The sequence below is a fragment of the Pezoporus flaviventris genome, unplaced genomic scaffold (assembly GCF_033815535.1).
Source record: "Pezoporus flaviventris isolate CSIRO_AGI_PZ_B2104156 unplaced genomic scaffold, CSIRO_AGI_Pfla_v1 ptg000002l, whole genome shotgun sequence".
In the NCBI taxonomy this organism is placed as follows: domain Eukaryota; kingdom Metazoa; phylum Chordata; class Aves; order Psittaciformes; family Psittacidae; genus Pezoporus; species Pezoporus flaviventris.
This window is the reverse complement of record NW_026892550.1, coordinates 71,757,872-71,778,375: the sequence shown is the minus strand read 5'-3', so window position 1 is coordinate 71,778,375 and position 20,504 is coordinate 71,757,872. Positions and strand designations below refer to the sequence as shown.

Below are 20,504 nucleotides of genomic sequence, written 5' to 3'. Positions count from 1 at the left end.
TTTATATTTGGATATAAAATCATTCAAGACAAACCTTTAATAGTTGACTACAAAATAGTTCATTAGCTGCAGACATGAATGACACCATAGTGGGATGCCAGCATAATATTTTCATTTCTTGAAAAGGCAAATCTAGCGATAAACAGGTTAAATGAACATCACGCCTTCCAGGTAAGTTAACCAGATCTCCCCCCTCCAAATTCTTAACCCTTTAAAAATAACCATGAGGTCTTCTCTCTTGGTGACTATTATCCATGCCAATGCTTCCTTTCCTCTACAACCTCTTCTCCTTTTATATGGCAGGTAGTCCACACTCACAAAACAGAAGAACCCCTGGTACACCAAAAGGTCCCAGCAGGCACCCCATGTATTATTTTCACATTTTTATAGATAGGTTCAAACTGAACTTCAGAAAGCTGAAGTTAAAGCAGCATGGTTTTCTGGTAGGAATGGGTAAATGTTACCGTGAGAGAAGAGCAGCCTTCAGAAAGCGCTAACACACACGAAGGATATGTTTGTGGTATTGGAGCACACTTGAGTTCAAAGATTAAGCATGTAATATAAAACCATAGCAAATCTAAGCTCAAACGTGTAGTTTCATGGAGAGTTCTGGTTAAGCGTAGAGTTTGCAGTGGTACTAACTGCCCATTTAAGGTGCTTAAATACTGTATATGAAATTAATTTGGTCAAAACATATGCCAGAATTGAGATATATCCAAAGCACATTCAATTCAAATAGGCGTGAATTTCAAAAAAAGGATTTTTCTAACATTTCGACTACAAGAACTTTCGTTCCACAATTTACACAATACAGAAAAGGAAAATAAGCACATTTCAAGCAAATAGAACAGTGTAAGAGACTGTTTAAAATAATCTAATTACCTTGTAATGAGGTTATAAGGGCCCCATCTCAAGAGACACAACCCAAAAAATACCACAAACCCCACCAAAGCAAACAAACAAAAAGCACACCAAACCTACAACATGCCAAACTCAGAGGCCCATTTTATAAACTGCCTCAAGGATCTGACTTGAGAACAATGGTCCTCAAACCAGGAGCTGTTTAATACCGAACAAACCTGGTGGAGTAAGTGTGCATGGGAAGGATATATGAACACCACAGAGTCTGAAACTATCCATATCCTTCTAGTATCTCACCAGAAGTTACAAAGGATACAGGTACTAGACTAAACATGATCAGGTTATAGCAGCTGAAAATTACTGCCCACCAGTGGAATTTTCTGACTGTACACAATTGAATCTGCTACAGCTGTAAAATAAAGTAGGTGAGCTTAAACATCATCTACTGAGGTCTCAGACAAAGTCTATATGCACAGTTTCCTCAATGGTTCCTTCATACACTCTTTTCTTGGCAAAGAAATAAATAGTATGTTAAGAACATGGAGGGGCAGGGGAATCCTTCAAAGACATAAAACATCAAAATGCATATGCTTGCATTCTGTTCATCCCAGCATGCAAGCACAGAAGCAGATTTAGTCTGCAAATACCCCATATTCACATAGATAATTTTGTACAGCTACATCTTGTGATGTCATAAAAATCTTCTGGGTTTTGGGGGGACTAGTAAAATTCCCAGAGTTGACAATCTCTGCTCAGTAAGACAACTGTTGGGGCTTTTAACTCTTATTTTGAAGCCACTTGGAGTAATTCAGATAGCTGTTGTATATGTCATTCTCACACTGAAAATGCATTCATGTAATATAATTAAAGAGTTGATTTGGGGTTTTTTTTCTAATCACAGCTGAGATTGGTCAGTAACTGTGCTATGAATTACAGATTCAGGTGGGTCATCTTCAGATACCTGAGCTTTGATGTGTTGCTAAGGTTTTTGCAAGGAATGAGATTGTAGCATTAGGTACATAGATCATTACATTTGGTATATAGTTTGCAGTCCCATAATCCTATTTTCTGTATAGGATTTGCATGGTCTGCTGAACATTTAAGAGATGTAAAGAATATACACCTGATTCAACTGACTTTTGCTGTAGAAGTCTGATAATATTAGTATTAACCTGGTATGATTACAGAATCCTATTATTTACTGAAGAAGCCACCATTAATTCTGAATTATCACAAGCTTGTTTCATACCTCATCTATTCAGTACTCGTAGCTCGCAATTCAGTACTGGAAACAAGCTATTGTCTTTTTTCTTTTTTCCGTTTCTGTAGAACTACATCTTGAAGTTTGTCAATCACCCTCCAACTGAGCATTACTCTCTTTGTAGGGACCTCTTTCCCTTCCTCCAAGTGAAGCAGGAAAGGGAGGGGGCAGGGAGAATCTCAACAAATTATCAAAACACTGTACTGAAAATAATAGGAGTTTCGTTTGTTGTTTTGATTTTTAATCTGTCTAGCATCAGTTTTTGATTGATCATTAAAATTCATTAAGCAACAAACCCAACATCAAGGTACACACATCTACTTTAGAAAGATAAATCAGTCAAGCAACCTGAGTATTTACAAGGCTGAGGAAGTTTAATACTCCCTTCATTTGAAATCATACCTCCCATTTTTATAAAAAACTACTCAAATGTTTTAACAAAACAAGGTTATGCCAAACAGCATGTGGCTTTACATGAAGCTGTCTGGTTCACTACTAATAAATACTTTTGCTTAAAAACCCATTTCATATAGCTTTAATAAAAATTACTATATTCTGTGTAGGACAGTAAACGAGACAGATGCAAATCCAAGTACTGATCTCATGAATGCTTACACCCGTTAGCAAAATTCACCATGTTAGCTGACACACTTACCTGTATTGCTAAATACAAAGCCACTGCTGATTGATGTAAAATCGCCTCCTTTTCAAGATTAGATTGTGAAGACTTGATATAATTAACTTTTCTGTTCCAAAACACATTCACCAAGCTCAAGATCTTTAACCCACCTACTTAGCCCTTATTTCCAGAAGCTCTGGATGCACTTTACCACAGAACTGGAACTGACATCAAGTGCCCAGCTCCCACAGAAGGGTGAGGGCAGTGAGGTGCCTCAGTCATCACAGTTGCTAGGCCCTCTCACAGGGAAAGCTCTAACGGTCTACTCTATGGAGCCCCATCAAGCATACCTGAGCAAAGCAGCATCTGAGACCCCTTACACAACACCTCAGACCCACATAATCACTGGTGACTGCCAGAATTTCCTCACAAAATGCTAAAAATACAAACTAGTCAAGAGAACTGCATGCAACACAATTCATGTAACCAGAAGATCATTCATTTTCCCTGTTCAGGAAGCTTCTACTGTCCACTCTCACAGCTTTATGAAACATCAATTTCCCATAAACTAGGGTTTAAGAAACATGACTGGAAGTGGCCTCTACGGGGGGAATAAACTTAAAATGCCAGGCAATGCATTTAGAGGAAAACTCAAAATCCATATTGAGCTAATTAGGCCGTTTCACATATTTTATTGACTGAACCAGTCAACAACAATTAGCAACACTTTTAAAGTGTTTCACTTTTTTTAATGTGTGAATTAATGCAACTTTTCTTTAAACAAACAAGAACTAAGCTGCTGTAAGTACATTTGCACAGTTGGGTTGGGTTTTTTTAGGCATTTTGTTGAATAGATGAGCATCTGTGGTTGCAGAAACAGAAGTCAACACTCGACAAACACTATTCCTAATTTAGCTTCATTTCATGGAGCTATTTTCATAGCAGTTTCTATTCGACCTTGCACAGAGGTGAGAATAATGGCAGGCTGTAGAAAGCTACTATGTCATGAACTGAACACCACCTCTGTGATGGAAAGAACTGGGTTTTTGTCTTTGGTCTCAAATACGTGTGATCTTGAGAAACTGTGCCAAAAAAAAAAACAAAACAGAAAAACAAAACACCTATCTACATCTGTGAATATCAGGTTGGGTACAGTAAGCCTTCTAAAACACTACTCTGTTGGAGTTTTCTAGGCAGGAATCAATGCCTTCTGCAAGGATCCATTGTTCAAAGTGCAGAAGCTAAGAAAATGAGACATCTGGGGATTAGTAAAAATGGAGACTACCAAACTAGCTTTAAAATTAGTAGGAAACTGGTAAAAGAGGTGACAGGAAATGTAATAATGAAAGGGAAAGCTGAAGTGAAATTACTAAAGACATTCCTTATCCATCTCAGAATGGGGGAATCAATCTGTAAATAAACACTGGAATTTACCAGACAAGATCCTCTCATGCAGATACAGGTGGTTAATAAAGACACTCATGAGGTCTCACCTTATTTTGTTTTTCCTGGTCAATTCCAATCCCCCATTTCAAACACCCATATATAATGCATAAATTAGCTTAGAGCATACATAAGGAAGAATGGCTGTAATAATGGCAAGCATCATACAGAGGGAGGCTAAAGGAAGATAGCTGTTAAAAAAAAAAAATGATGGAGACAATACTGTCCTTGATAAATACACTGATGAAAGATGAAGAATCCTCTGAAGGAATTTCTGTCTGAAGAACAGACAGCAAACACTGTCCATGAATAAATCCAGGATGTAGATTAGAAAAATTGTCAAAGAGTGTAGTACCAAATTCTCTCTCCAGGAAAGCAAGACCCTCACCTCCCCAGTTAATTTTAAAATAGAGTTTGATTACCAAGTAAAATTGTTGTCTTTGTTGAAGGACTCAGCTTCACCTTGGATACATTTTATCTCCCATTTTCCACTGAAGGCCAACCCCAGATGATAAGATGCTCAAATGTTCCGTACAAGTCTGACAGTGGATAAATGTGATTTGGAAGCAGAAGGTATCAGTTTTAGCTAGATTTAATCTGTCATATGAAACAGGAAAATGAAGAACAGACCACTAAACAACAACAATAGAAAAACCTGACTAAATCTGACTTTCAAGTATTGGTATATGACCAATTGCTAGCATTCAGAACTACCAAAGAAAGACAGCTGGGGAGAAAAAAGGCATCAATCCTATTTAAAGGGGATGGAGGCAAATTGATCCTACTTAAAAGGACAATACAGTGTATTTTCACCCATTTTGTGCTGTAATGAGTACAAGCTTTGTTGAAATGTAATACCCTGTGAAATTTACACTGCTAAAGAATGTCCTGTAACCAAAATAATGTATAAAACTTAGAACATTAAACCTCACCATTTTGAGAGTTAAAAATCCCCACCATCTATTACAGATTTGAAATACACCTAACTCATGAGTCCCCTTACTTCAGGTTTCCTAAAACCATCTCTGAGATATAGAATCAGAAGAGTTAGGGTTGGAAAGGACATCAAGATAATCTAGTACCACCCCCTGAAATGGGCAGGGACACCTCACGCTAAACTATGCCACCCAAGGCTTCATCCAACCTGGCCCTGAACACTGCCAGGGATGGGGCATTCACAACCTCCCTGGGCAACCTATTCCAGTGCCTCACCACCCTAACAGGAAAGAACTTCTCCATTATATCAAATTTAAACTTCCCCTGTTTAAGTTTTAACCCGTTACCCCTTGTCCTATCACTACAGTCCCTAATGAAGAGTCCCTCCCCAGCATCCTTAGAGGCCCCCTTCAGATACTGGAAGGCTGCTACGAGGTCTCCACTCAGCCTTCTCTTCTCCAGGCTGAACAGCCCCAACTTTCTCAGCCTGTCTTCATATGGAAGGTGCTCCAGCCCCCTGATCATCCTCATGGCCCTCCTCTGGACTTGTTCCAACAGTTCCATGTCCTTTTTATGTTGAGGACACCAGAACTGTATGCAATACTCCAGGTGAGGTCTCACAAGAGCAGAGTAGAGGGGCAGGATCACCTCCTTCAACATGCTGGTCACACTCCTTTTGATGCAGCCCAGGATACGATTGGCTTTCCGGGCTGCAAGCCCACACTGCCAGCCCATGTTCATTTTTTCATCACCCAACACCCCCAAGTCCTTCTCCACAGGGCTGCTCTGAATCTCATGTTTGCCCAACCTGTAACTGCACCTGGAATTGCTCCAACCCAGGTGTAGAACCTTGTACTTGGCATGGTTAAACTTCCTGAGGTTGGCATAAGCCCACCTCACAGGCATATCTAGGTCCCTCTGGATGGCATTCCTTCCCTCCAGCATATCAACCGAACCACACAGCTTGGTGTCATCGGCAAACTTGCTGAGGGCGCACTCAATCCTACTGTCCATGTCAGCAACAAAGATGTTGAACAAGACCAGTCCCAACACCGATCCCTGAGGGACACCACTGGTTATTGGTCTCCAGCTGGACATTGAGCCATTGACCACAACTCTTTGCGTGCGGCCATCCAGCCAGTTCTTTATCCACCAAGTGGTCCACCTATCAAATTGATGTCTCTCCAATTTAGAGACAAGGATGTCATGTGGGGCAGTGTCTAACGCTTTGCACAAGTCCAGGTAGATGAGATCAACAGCTCTACCCCTGTTCATCATTTCCATAGTCCCATCATAGAAAGCCACCAAAGTGGTCAGGCAGGATTTCCCCTTAGTGAAGCCATGTTGGCTGTCACCAAGCACCTTGTTGTTTTTCATGTGCCTTAGCATGACTTCCAGGAGAATGCTCCAAGACTTTGCCAGGCACAGAGGTGAGACTGACTGGTCTGTAGTTCCCCGGGTCACTATGCTAAACTTGCCACCATTAAGTATGTAAGGTGATCTATACCACTGATCTGGTCCTCACAACGTGTATAATATTAACACACATCACCTAGGAGGGTGGATGGACCACACATCAGCACCTTCTTCTACTCTGGGAAAACTAATCTCATTGCATGTTTTGATTAACATGTCATTGAAAGCAATTTATTACTTCATTTAGACAGACAAATCATGTTAACCACAAATAAACAAAAATTTAAAGACACTAATTCATGCCCTCATTACAAGTAAAATTACTTTAGTTAATAAGTCTTTCAGCATGAAACATTTTCCTACAGCAAACAAGCTCGCTGGGTACACACAAGCTTTGCCAGACTCTGATGCATCTTTTTCTGTATGTAACACATACGCACGCACAGAGTGCTATACCAGTGACTTTTTTTCCTTCCTTCCTTTCCCCCCAAAACACAAATGCAACAGTTACGAAATACCATATAGTGCTATAGGTACAAAGCAATGTCACTGGGTTTTGGAAGTTCTTCCATCCAGCACCAGTACACATCATGTTATAAATCTTAGACTTCTCCAGTAGTAAAAGACTACTGAAAGGATTTAACTGAAAGACTAAGCAACCAGAACTGTTTTTAATATGCTAAACTTAGTAAGCATAAATTATGAATATCAGCAAAAGCACCACAGAAAGATGCAGAAATCTGACAAAAAAAAACTTGCCCCCCTCCCCCCCCTCCTTTTTGGGGGTGATGATACTAAAAAGCTCTGCAAAAAGAGGGCTTTTATGCCATGATCAGCCAGGTATTTAGTCCCATGAGCATATACCAGTGCAACCCTAACCACAGTTTCATAGCTGCCTATGCTGTATGAAAAAGGCAATACTAAGCAATTTACCTTATACCTGAGCTTCATTTTTTGTCATTTTGAAAGCAGTATACACAGTATAAAAAGCACCAAGGTGAGCTTTAGATTTTCATAGCTCTAGTGTTTCACAAGTAAGAAAAAAATTAGGGTTTGAAGGTTGCATTCTATACTGAAATGTAATTGCATATTGCAGACACTTAATATTTGTGACATCTTTCTACAAAAAAAGGTGGAAAACACGTCTTTAAGGGAGTTTTAGTAACCAAAGTTCACCAGCACCTGGAGCTGCCCCAAGGGAAACCAGAGGTCATCTGCCCTACAGTACAAAATCCTCCCTCCAAGGCAGTACCACAGCAACAGAACTCTGTCCATGTTACATGTTTCAACTGAATATACAACACATCTTCACTTATTGAAGGATATGAATAAAATCAGCCAAATGAGGAAGGTTTCAAGGGAAATCTTTGAATTAGGTGACCATTTATTCTAATGAGCAGTAGCATATTAAGACTATTCCTACAAGAAGTCTCCCAAACCAAAATCATACCTAAGCACTGCTCAAAATCTGCTACACAGTACAAGTAATTTCAAGGCCTCCCTTAACTGATTAAATCACAAACCTATCTCTCCAAGAAGTTAAAATATAAATGAAAGCTTAGGCTTGGCAAATCCCATCAGACTGTCAAATATGGATATTATGTAGGAACCCCATCTGTTCATGCAGCAACATGAATATGCAACGTGACTGTTGCTGCGACACTTCCATTCACATTGCAGAAAATTTACAAGCAAGCACTTCCTGATTACAATTAAATCAGGAACAACGTTCTGAAAACACATGCAGTAGATTGCTTGCCACAGACATGAGCTTTGATGCTGGATGTTTCTGTTTCCTTCTCACATGCCAAGATGATGAAACTTTACAGCAGAGGTGTGTTATCCTCCCTGCTTAGACTGAGGTTTGCTCATCTCCCTTGCTGGGCAAGGTACACTGTTCACAGGTAAGGTTCAAGGTACCTGTTCCATAGGTAAGGAGAGTTGCTAGCTGCAGGCCATAGGGCTGATGAGTTGCTCAGAAGTGCTCTGTACTTGCCTGTAGACCATACACCTAACAACTGTCAACTAACTTTACCATCAGGGGTTTGGTGTATTCTATTCTTTTATATACCTTACATCTGTCAACACTCATGCACATGCTCACTCAGCAAACATGCAGTTCATATATTTTTATTTATTTTTTTTTTTCTACTTACAGATCAGATTCTGAAGTTTTTAATTCTGCAAATAATAACCTTTGACTAAAGACTAGTTTAGGTCAAGTTCTACATGCAGTGGAATGTAACCATAGCCATGCTTTTGCTTCCCACAGAACTGCCAGCTTTGTGTTGGCAGAGCAAAAACTGATGCACTATTAGAAGAGTCAACTCCCTCCCCAGCATCTTCAGGATAGGGGGAGAGGCTGTCCAACTTACAACCTAATTGATGACTTAGCTGTAAGTGAGCAAAAGAAATCATATGACCAATCTGAGCTTCTTCACAAAGCACACTCTACATTCAAAGTGAAAGTGACTGCCAAAACATAAGTTTATTCTTGCTTTATGTATGCCAGACAGTTCTCTTGGAAAGCACCACCAGGATGTTAACTTGTTGCAGCAGTGTATAAATTCTTGGTTAGTGAGAAGAATAATAAAAGCCTCCTATTGCAAGACAAAATGTTTCATCCTGACCAGCAAATATCTACAGTATCATATTTCCATCATTTAATAAAATCTACTTTTTTACTTTTGAGAAGTTTTTGGGGGTTGCTTTTTAAATTAAGCCTGCATGTTTTACTCTCCCAAGTTTCCTGTGGAATATCTATTACTTACAGAAGGCCAGGAATTAATGGCCTCAAGTTACCTCAAATCCCCAGGTAGGCAAAGTTCCTTTCCATCAAACACAACCAACTTCAACCAAAAGTTGCACAGACTTATTTGCAATAGCTTGCTCAGCATATTAATTACCATTCTCTGGACTTAAAAACCCAACTACAAAAAACAAATACATGCTGTAGCACAATTTATGCTTCTCAATTTCAACTAAACATGCCCTGGACTAGAATAAAAGCTAAATCAGAAATCAGATGTATCTGCAAATTTGCATAAACTTTCCCTCCCCAGCTTTTTTGACTCAGCTACAGGTAATGCTTCTATCTAGTGGCACCTACAGAAGCCACAGATTCAAGAGAAATTAAGTAAACTCTCAGTTCAGCAGAATACATCCAATCAGATGCAACAGGAATTAACAGGGCTGCAAAGCTTTAAAGAGAGTTTCCTAATTCAAACAACCAAAACTGCATTTCAGAACAAGGCAACTACAGTCTAGAAATTAACACTGGATTACAGTGGAAGTGTCTGCCCTGGAAGAAAATGCTAAACCATGTCATTCAAATTCTCCACTCTGATACCATACACAAGACATTTCTCATAATACTAGGATTAAACAGAGGAGTTGTTTGCACAAACATGCAGACAAAGATATACACAGAGCTCAATACATACAAGGAACAGACAGACATTGGATTTCTGTGTCTTAACAAAACACAGCAGATGTTTCTTCAAATTCATGGCATAATTATTTTTAATGAGGAATTAAAGGAACTAACATCTTTAAGTTAGGGGTTTGTTCTCTATTAACCTTTTTCAATGAACAGAGGAAGTTATGTTTTTCACATAATCTTTAAAAAAATACACACAATATCCTTACATAGTATTTCACAAATGTGGAGTAAATGTTTACAAAGGTGGAACCTGGATCCTGACATACTGAAACACCCTAGCCTACATTTCTCAGGAGGTAAAATGAAGGACAGATGAATGAAAAGCACTATTTTGGCAGCATTTACATTTGTAAAGCAAAATATTTATCTAACTTTTATTTAAATCTCTCAGATCAGGCACTTTGCAATTAAATAAAAAAATAATAAAATAAAAAAAAAAAAATGACAGCCTTCTCCTGTCCTCTAAGCAACAGCCAAAATGGCGACCATAAAAATAATAAAAATATAATTTAAAAAAATTAACAAAAAACAAACCCAGAGATGACTTCACATACCACTAATCATAACCAGACAAACTGAATAAATAATTGTTAGTATTTGGTTTTAAGAGGTTAGAAACCTACATATGGCAGGACTTTTACATAGTAACACTATTTTTATTTCACTTAGGTTTTAAGACTGAGAAAGGTTTTGAAATCAGATGTGGAGCAAACAGTCAGAAATTCAGTCTCAGTTCTTCCAGGAACAAGTGTATTTCTACCTTGATGTCAAGGAGGGCAGAAGTCACTGAAATAGCTCAGCTGACCTGTAGTTTTAGATTGCCACAGACATAAAACAGTGTTTTCAGTGTACAGCATTCTGTGCAAAAAGACAGAACCAATCGACAATGAAGGTTAAGTATTTGCCATTGCATTTGTTTCCTTCTTTCTGTATTTGATCGAAAGCTTTCATCTGGAAATCTGATTTGGACCTAACTACTAAAACATTACCAGGGAACACACCTTCCCTCAGACCAGGAGGAAGAGAATACATTCATATTTAGGTATCAGAATGCAGATGTGAACAGCGCATAAAGGTAATCAGCTCGTATCTTCCCCTCTGTTTAGCTCTTTCTTCTCTCCCAACAGAAACAACTCCCAAAGTGGAACTGTTTAGATGTGCAGCTAAGCCTTCAGCTTGCAGTACGTGAACACACAGAACAGAAGCACATATTGGTGCCAGAATTCACAACTCCTGACAAAAAAAAAGCAGGAAAGCAGTAGCTAAGTAAGTCCCCAAGAACCCTTTTTGTTAGCACTTAAGTGAAACAGCTGTGAAAGTGAAGAAGGGGTCCAGGCCAAAGTAGTAGTGAAACATAATGAGAGAAAATTGGAAGCTCATAAGAGGGACAGATACATTCAAATAATTTCTAACTTGATGCATGATTAATAACTGCGCTGCATCAAAAGGACTGACCAGCAGCTTGAAGGTTATCCTGCCACTCCACTCTGCTTTCGTGAGACCCCACTTGAAGAACTGTGTGCAGTTCTGCTGTCCTCACCCTAAAAAGGACATGGAGCTGCTGGAGCAAGTGTGGAGGCCACAAGGGCTATCAGGGGCTGAAGCATCTCCCATACAAAGACAGGCTGAGAAAGTTGGAACTGTTCAGCCTGGAGAAGAGAAGCTGCGGGGAGACCTCAGAGCAGCCTTCCAGTATCTGAAAAGAACCGACAAGGAGGCTGGAAAGAGACTCTTCATCAGGGACTGTAGTGATAGGACATGGGGTAACGGGTTCAGACTTAACCAGGGAAAGTTCAGGTTAGATACAAGGAAGAAGTTCTTTACTGCGAGGGTGGTGAGGCAGTGGAACAGGTTGCCCAAAGAAGTGGTAAGTTCCCCCTCCCTGGCACTGTTCAAGCCCAGTTTGGACAGAGCCTTGGACAACATGGTATAGTATGAGGTGTCCCTGCCCAGGGGACTGGAATAAGATGATCTTAAGGTCCTTTCCAACTCAAACTATTCATGATTCTATGATTCTCAAAATTATATAATATTTGCTATAGGTAATTTAATTATGAACTGCCAGGAAAATCTATTTAAAATTTCATTCAAATTGAGAAGAAATTACTACCAACCAATGTTCATCACAGTAAGTTTCAAAGTCTTCATTCTCACTGGTAAAAAATGTCAAATCAAGCCAAAAGCTAAACACATTCAAAACAAAAACACCTAACCAAATATCTGGGGTTTTTTAATAACACTTGTATGAGTGCTCTCTACTGCTCTGAGCTTTCTGAATGGACTCAATTTGAACAGATAGATCTGGTAGACTCAAAACCTGTGGTAATTTGCAACTGAAACAAATACTTGTAGATAAATATGCAGATAAATCATCCACGTTAAATCACATTTACGTCTAACCAAAAAGAATGCCATGACTAAGCTGAAGACAGAAGTAGCATAAGCATTAAAAAAGGGCAACCACACCCTTAGAAGGTAAGCCTCCTTACTACATGAAAACATTTTTATAAACATTCTTATCACATGGAGAAAGGTAAAGGTAAACATACTGCTTCTGACAGGTGATTAACCTGAGAAACAGACCAGAGCTAGATACTGAAAACAGCTAAAAACCTAACCTTAATTCTTGTCTTCCATAGACAAAATCTGCTTTGCTGGCATTTAAATGCCCTTAAGGACAGTACTCTACTTGTGGGAATAACTTTACATGTACGTAAGAACGTAAATTAGCATTAAAAGTGTACTTGCACAGGTAACTGTGTGCTTCAGAGATTAAGATCTTTAGCTAGATTAGGAAGAACTATTTTCTCCTCCTGTGGAGTACTGAAAGCCTTATTAGAGCTTGTCTTCCTGTAACACATCTGGCACGGGCTGACACAGGCTACTTGACTAAACGTTGGCCTAGTGACACAACAGAAACACTTATCTCTGTCATGAAAAACAGCAATGAAAAATACTATGCTACATGCTTCACATGTCATTCATTTCCCTAATGCATTTTAAATCACTTTAGGGATCATGAAATGCTCCACTTGTACAACTTTAGATACTGAAATACTCTTCCCACAGCAAGATTACTCAATAATGCCACTAAAACACAGTTCTGAAAGGGTGGGGTTTCCAGCCTCCTCACCCATCAGAGCTTGTTTAAGAGAAGCACAATCACTGTAGTCACCTCTGGCTATGCACTGCATCAGCAGTCACAAACTCAGAGGAAACCCTCTCTTCTTTGAAGAATAGGAAGATGCTGAAAAATGGTTAGGGAAATTTCCTTCTAAGAAGGAAGATAAATAACCAGTGAAGCCTTGAAGGCTTAAAGCTCAGAAGCTCACTGAAGCTAATGGAACGGCTCATCCCTGAAAGCTCAACAAGAGCTTTTTCACAAAGAAGTGGAGACCTCCAGCTGATTCTTACATTACCCTTAACACTGCTTATGCCCATGAACAAAGCGGTTCATATTTCTGCTGCAGCAATCTATGGGCCAGGAGAGGTGTGCGTAGGCAGTGTTTACAACAGCCTTTGAAAAGAAAATGGACTGGAACATCATCCTCCTCTCACAGATGCCAACAAATTACTATCAAAGGCACAGTGGTTTTGGCCACTACAGAGAAAATGTCAGTATGAGTTACTGGAAAAAATTAAACCCAGTGAAAGCTTATTAGTAACTGATATTTTCAAGAATTATCAGAGAAGCAAACACTCATCTATTTTATTTCTTTTTTAGTCAGAAAATGAGGACCAAACCTCTTAAGAAAATTAGATCTGTTTGTATGAAATCCATCTGGATCAAAGCCAGAAGCATCTCAAAAGAGAAGATAAAAGATGTACAGATAATAATAAAAAGACGATTTGTTAATTATTTGGGATTTAGAACAGACAAGGGAAAAGGCACCTCACAGAAGTTCACTTTTATCCACACTGCTTTCAACTGCAAGAAAAACAAGACAGAGGAACCCAAAAGAGCATACTTGATAAACTGAGTAATAAGAAAATCCCAACAACCTCATCAGGTGAAATGATACAGAACCAAGAACCAGTAAACATACATTCTTCATTTTATGCTTAGTTTTCTGCATGCCTGTTCACTGTTGCACACATCTCTAGAGGGGTATGTTCCTTCCCTCCCCCCCCATAAAAAGGTCATATACTGACATGAAGAGATTTAAATGACAAACGTTTATTATTTCAATTATTATAATCAGAAAAACATGGAGCAGAAATTGCCACCTGAAGTATTTAAAACTTTAATTTAAACATTTATAACAAACAATTTATAACATTCTTGATTACAATTTGTAAATAAGAGCACAGCAGATATAAATAACTGATCATCAACTTAGAAGCACAAATGTTACTTCTGCTAGAGCAGGGGCATATCTTCTTTTCCCCTCAAACTTAAAACCAAAGCCTGTGTGTCTGTACACAGACAATTATTCTGAAATTTCCCTGTAATTATACAAGGGAACAGACAAAAACCACATCTTCACTGGCTTAAGTCTGTGACTAAGTTCTTTAGTTCAGAAGGACTACTAAAGTAAGCACTTGGATAGATCTCCAAGGAGTGAGGTGTGGGAGGGATGGCGAGGGAAGGACTGTCTTGACTGTGCTGAAACCACCTAAATAACTCTTACTTTCAAAGCTACACTAAGGAAGTTTTATTTGGTCTTTAGAGTCTTGACTTCTCCATGTTAAACACTTAACTTCCTGTTCTTCAGTCTTGCAAGCAAGAAGGCCCAAATTCAACACTGTGATTAAAAGACTTCCAGAGAGTCAGGCACTGTACAAGTGACACGCATTTTGAAGCCAAGAACCTCCTAACTGTTCACAGTTGAGGCGAAATAAACACGCCTTTAGATTGACATTATAATTGGTATCTCAAGTAAGTACAAAACACAAAAGTGAACTGGTACCTCATCATAATCAGATGCAAGTACAATGAAACTTATAATTTAGATTTGGAGACCAATATCATAGTTAAAGGCTGTATACCTATTACCAGTCAGGAAAAAGCATCACAGTTTGAAGCTTTTTAATGCTTAAGTTTTGCACTACAGGTACAATTTCTGCAATTAAAGAACTGCCCAATAAAAATCTGATGATTTCTCCATGAACCTTGCTCTTCAACAGCTGTCCAGTAGATTTCAAAAAGTAAAAAACTGAAACAACTACCACAAAAAGACCCCAAACAAATAAAAAACCTCAGAGATTTATGGGATCTCTGAAAACAGAGATGGAAACACATTCCCTTCATGGATGTGGTATCATACACGTTCTGATAAGAAGAAGTACTTCATGGTCCAGATTTAAAGCATAACCCCTTCCTTTACGTGATTACGTGCTAAACCTGTAGAAAAATCTCTGTGTGAATTTTGCCTCATGCCATCTTAAAAGCCAACTTTTCCTAAATACACTTCCACTTACTGATGGACTACACCAAGGACCAACCTGGTCCTGTCTGCACAGTCAAGGCAGTACAAAAATTAAAGCTTGAAACATATAGTATACTTATCAAATTATTACTTTAGCCTAGCATTCCAAGACTTATCCCATCGACATAAAACCCACAGCACAGAAGCGCCCTGGTGCTGATCTCACTATAGCTTCTCATGTCAAAAGGTACAAAGACCTATGAAATCACACAGAATGTGGTGGGTTACTTTAAACATCAAGATTCAACAGACCACATTTTTGCACTAACAAAAGAAAAAAGAAGATCTGATTTTAGCAAACTTGTGGAAATATTTTATCTGTGTATTACCATTTTCTTAGCCCCCCTGCCTTTAAATCCGTAACTCTGCAAAGAAGTATTTTAAATTTAAGTACCTTTTGAAAAATAAAGGAAAACAAATCTTGCAGTGAAAGTACAAAGACTAAAATTCAACAAAAGGTAAAAATTACATTTTCACACAACTTTCATCAGCTGAAAATAAGAGTATGACACAGTGTTGTAACATCTTTATGAGCAGCATATTCCCAGAACATGCTATTATATCATATGTATTATTTTATGTTTAAATGTAATGCCATTTACCTGCAGCAATTCCTCTGCATCAGAAGCAAAGCAGGTTCACCCTCTGGCACTATATGCTTATTCACTCCCACATTCTTCACCACACCACAAATTCACATCAAAACACAGATAAATGTTAACGGAGAACAATCCATAATCCCCAATATCTTCAGAGATGCTCCCTGACTTGGCCTTAAGCACTTGACAGATCACCATTAAGGCTTGATGTCATGTGTATGTTTACCTCAAATGTATCATATCCCCCTGAGACTGAATTATCCAGGAAATACACACATCACATAGACAATATAAACAAGCTGTACAGCAGGTGTTACTGCCGGCTTGTAACAGCAAAATAGGTCATCACTTCATCAGAACAATTTGCTTCACAAGTGGCTGGTTCATAAAATTGTAATTTCTTTCCTTAACATAAATTTTCTTCTCATAATGAAGTTTAGCATGAGGTAAAAGTACACTTTATCTCATGTACTCTTAGTTAGATAGGCCTTCTTCGTGTTTAAATGCAATGGCAACACACAATTCAGTAACTGTATAATATTTTAAATAAAAGCTATAGAGGAAACATTATTTCCCAAGCTTAAAAAAAAAAAAAAAAAAATCAGCTTGCAAAACGCTTGCAAGCTGATATTCACTGTTATTTAGAGGAATAAAAAATGAAAAATGTAAAATTCTTTTAGTACCTGTACATCTTTTCTTGAAATGCTTTACAGCTGCCTCAAACCTCCAGTCGATCCACAAAACATTTAACATAGAAAAAAAAAAAAGGAAAAAAACGCAACCAAACAAAACCAAGAAAATAAAAATGCATTAAGAAATTTATTAAATCCTTTAGCCATTTTTATTACTTTTTTAAATGCCTACCACAAAAATGCAAAAAACAGGGAGAAGACACTGTAAACACTAGGTTAGAATATACCCACCCCGAGCTGAAAGCTTTTTGGTGTTGATAATTTTGGCAGCGTACTCTTGTCCTGTGGTGATTTTCATACACCTCCTCACGACAGAGAATGCCCCTCTGGAAACCAAGAAGTGGACAAAGTGTCAGTCCAACTGAACTGGTTCACTGCCATTACCGGCGCGAGGGTTTTAAAGGCTTTCAGCGTGAGGTGTGATGTCGGCAAAATTTAAAAAAAAAAAAAATATATATATATAAAAAAATACATGTTTTCAGACTTAAGATTACTCCCGTCAGAAAGGTGGGTGCAAGCCGTAAGACCGAAGCCATTCCCGGCTGCTTGCTGGGCAGGGAGCAAGGCATCTTTTCGCTACCTCCAGACCGGTACACACCAAGGGGACTGAGCAGCGGAAGCCCCAGCACCGTTCCAACACCTTATCCCCGGTGACACCGCCGCCCTCCCGCCCGCTCCCGCCGGGCCGCCAACATGGCGATCGCGGCTAAAAAAGCAGCCGGCCCTGGCCCCTCTCGCCCCGACGCCAAGGGGCACCCCTAACCGCCCGGGTCCCCCATCCCGGGCACATAAAGCCTGGACGCTGTTTGGGGGGAGGGGTAGGGTGTGCGTAAAGGCTGGCGCCGAGGCGCTCCCCGCGGTGTGGCCCAGCAGCGAGGCACCCCGACCGGCTTTCAGCACCAGTAAGGCGGCTCCCGGCCGCGACATCCCCCGAGCGCGGCTCACGCACCGGGGCCTCCTCACAGCCAAAGGCGCCGCGCCTTCCCCCCCGTCCCGCCCCGAGCCTGCTGCCTCACGCCGTCCCGACAGCAGCGGGACTTGTCCGGCGGGTTCCGTCCTTACTTCCCGAGCTCCTCGAAGAGCTGGTACTCGTCACTGAACCGGGTGCAGGTGGCGGTTGAGGCCATCATGAGGACGGGCGGCCGCCGGTATCTCCGGCGGCCAGGGACGACCAAATGGCAACAGCGAAGAGGGTGCGAGACGAAGAGAGGCGAGGCTCCGCGCCGGCTTCTCCTCCTCTTCTTTGTCGCCGCCTCCTCCTCCTCCCGTGACGGGGCTGTCTCCGCGGATTCCTGTCCGCCAGCTGGCGCGTCCTCTCCGCGCCCTGTGGGGACAGACACAGGCACACCAATAAGCCTCTCCCTCAAGCTCGCCGGGGAAGGTGGCCCCCAAACGGAAAGTAAAACCGGGACAAGGGGCTCGGCGCTGCCGGCCGAGGGGTGCCTCCACCATCCGCTCCTTCCACCACCAACCCCCTCGGGGACCGGTCGCCCGCGGGGCCGCCGCGCCTCATTCCGGTCTCCCTGTGCCGTGCCTCCCCCTAGCGACGCAGGCCGCTGCCGCCCCGTCGCGGCTTTTTTCCCATACCCGTCCTGGACGCTGCGATGAGCGACTCCCACACTGCGGGAGGGGACTGGAGCGGGACTGGGCGCTGCGCCCCGGGGACAGCGGCGGCGAGAAGCGCCCGTGGCCGAGGAAACGGATGCACCTGCACTCCGCGCCTCGGCGGCCGCCTGACGTCACACACACCGCCCGAGGAAAGCTGGGGAGGGGGAGATAGGCTGAGGAGACAGCTGCCTGTCGTGCACGCGCTCGCGCGGCGTGCGGGAATCGCGCGGCCGTGGAGGCGGGGTGTGGAAGGCCGCCGCCAGAAGCTATTCGCGCCACGCCCCAACCCTTTCCCCCACATCCCCGTCCCGGCGCGTCACGGCCCCCTGGCAGCGGGCGCGGGGAGGGGACAGCGCGCGTGCGCAGGGTAGAGGCTGGGGCGGTGGTAGCAGAGCTGTAGGTGGTCTGGGTTCGACCGCCCGCTGCTGCAGGCCCTTCGAGTGCTCGCGCTGCATCAGTTACCCCGCCAGGGCTGGGCCGAGAGCTGTTGCGGGCGAGGCCGCGCCGCCGCGCTTAGGGGGCAAGAGTTCAGCGCGGGAGCGGCTCTCCCTGAGGGGACGGTGGCCTGAGGCGGCGGTTTCCGCAGGCGCTCCGCAGCTGGCGGCCACGCCGGGACGGAACAACAGCCATGCTTAGCACAAAAGCGTACCGGAACCTGCCCGCTCTTTAGCAGCCGTCTGCCATGAATGGCTTCATAGCAGTCAACTACTTCCTTAGGCACAGATTAAGCATAACACACTGTTAACCGAGTAAATTGGGGTAGAACTAAATGAAGGCGTTATCCGTGCACCCGTGGTTGACTTCCTGAAACTAGCCATCACTCTGCATTACCCTGAATCCACAAGGATCCGTTCTGAGAGATGGAGAGCACAAGCAGCGAGAGGAGAATCACTGACAGTGGAAGTCACTGGGGGCAGCAGCAGCTTGTAGGGACGCCAAGACGTGGTTAGATCTTGGCCAAGGCATTGAGATGTTGAGACACTAAGTAGATCTTGACGTGCTGCGAAGGGAGCACCATCTACACCAAGCCCAGCACCACCCGGAAGTGAGAATAACAGTATAGTTGCTGCACAGACAGACGGGGAGGGTTGAGAACCCAAAGCAAAAAGCTTTGTGATGAAGATACAATGTAATAGTAAACAGCTGCCTGGATTGTTTTACCTTGGTGTAATTCCTGTCCCAAATAAGGGCAAGCTTCTCAGCTCAGATATCATGCAACCACATCGTCACAGTCCGCAAATGGACGCAAAATGAGGGGTCACCAGGTCACCTGAGCTGTACTGGAAGTCAGGAGAGAATTCTGTGACGCACTGCAAATGTGTTTGATTTCCAAGTGTTTGGAATTGTTTTAATTCTTTAAGCAACGCTAAAAATGCTGTTGAAATAAGTACATCATTTGTGTACTGCAATTTGGGGGGTCAGGTGAAAAACACATGTTTAGATTTGGTTTATCCCTCCTGTTTCCTTTTCTAAAGTATTTAAAGCTGAAGTAATGGTGGCTAATGAAGAAATGCTAGTTACTGGAACTAGAACCAAAACTTGCCATTTGCAAACTTTGATATTTTTCCTTTAAGAATCTTTTCAAATGTATATGCACCACCAAAGCCTTTGTAACTTCATTCTTGCTTCTGGTCTAGGCTTTGACAGTGACTATTTACTTTAGGCAAGCTGTATCATTTTGCTGTTACTCCTTTCTGCTAAGCTAAGTGGTGGTGAAAGAAGTAATGAGTTAAATTAACATCTGCACAGTGCTTTAAGCATTTAAAGCATTTAATGTGTCAGTTTGTACTGCAAGTAGAGCTTCACTATAAAAGGCAATGTGTAGCTGAGGTCTAAAGCATCTAAATCCTATTTTGATATGCGAGAAGACACACATACGAAATACCTCCACAGACGTTTCTTTAAAGCTCCAGAGTTTCTAGAACAAGGATCCAGAGCTGCAGTTTTGTAGGAAGAGTTAAAACCTGCCAACTCTTCCCTAAAGGAACATGAATGCCCGTGTGTGTGTGCAATGCGGACATATAAGTCCATCTACTAGAGTAATTTTCTTCTGGGTGAGGCAGCTGTACCTTCTACAAAGACACTAAATTCATGGCACAGAGGCAGCAGCAAAGGAAATATTTGAGAACTGTGAGCAAATACAAAGCATTTACTCTGTAAGCTCCTCTCTGGGGAAACGTTATGTGCAGCAGTATGAA

The 20,504-nt window shown here is 41.6% G+C and overlaps 1 protein-coding gene across 19 annotated transcripts in view; it reads right to left on the bottom strand.

Annotated features, from left to right (window-relative positions):
• Nucleotides 1-18,250, bottom strand: part of CAMK2D (calcium/calmodulin dependent protein kinase II delta) — a 167,303-nt gene extending 149,053 nt beyond the window's left edge. For 5 of the 19 annotated variants that reach the window (XM_061443383.1, XM_061443451.1, XM_061443465.1 and 2 more), the window contains exons 1-2: nucleotides 17,761-18,249; nucleotides 16,930-17,024 (exon numbers count right to left, since the gene is read on the bottom strand). In XM_061443383.1, the coding sequence (XP_061299367.1) occupies nucleotides 16,930-17,024; nucleotides 17,761-17,828 (163 nt within the window). In that variant the 5' untranslated portion in view covers nucleotides 17,829-18,249. Of the gene's footprint in view, nucleotides 1-16,929; nucleotides 17,025-17,760 lie in introns of all 19 variants that reach the window. The other 14 variants (XM_061443364.1, XM_061443424.1, XM_061443459.1 and 11 more) reach the window with 4 other exon arrangements.
• Nucleotides 18,251-20,504: the final 2,254 nt, after the last annotated feature.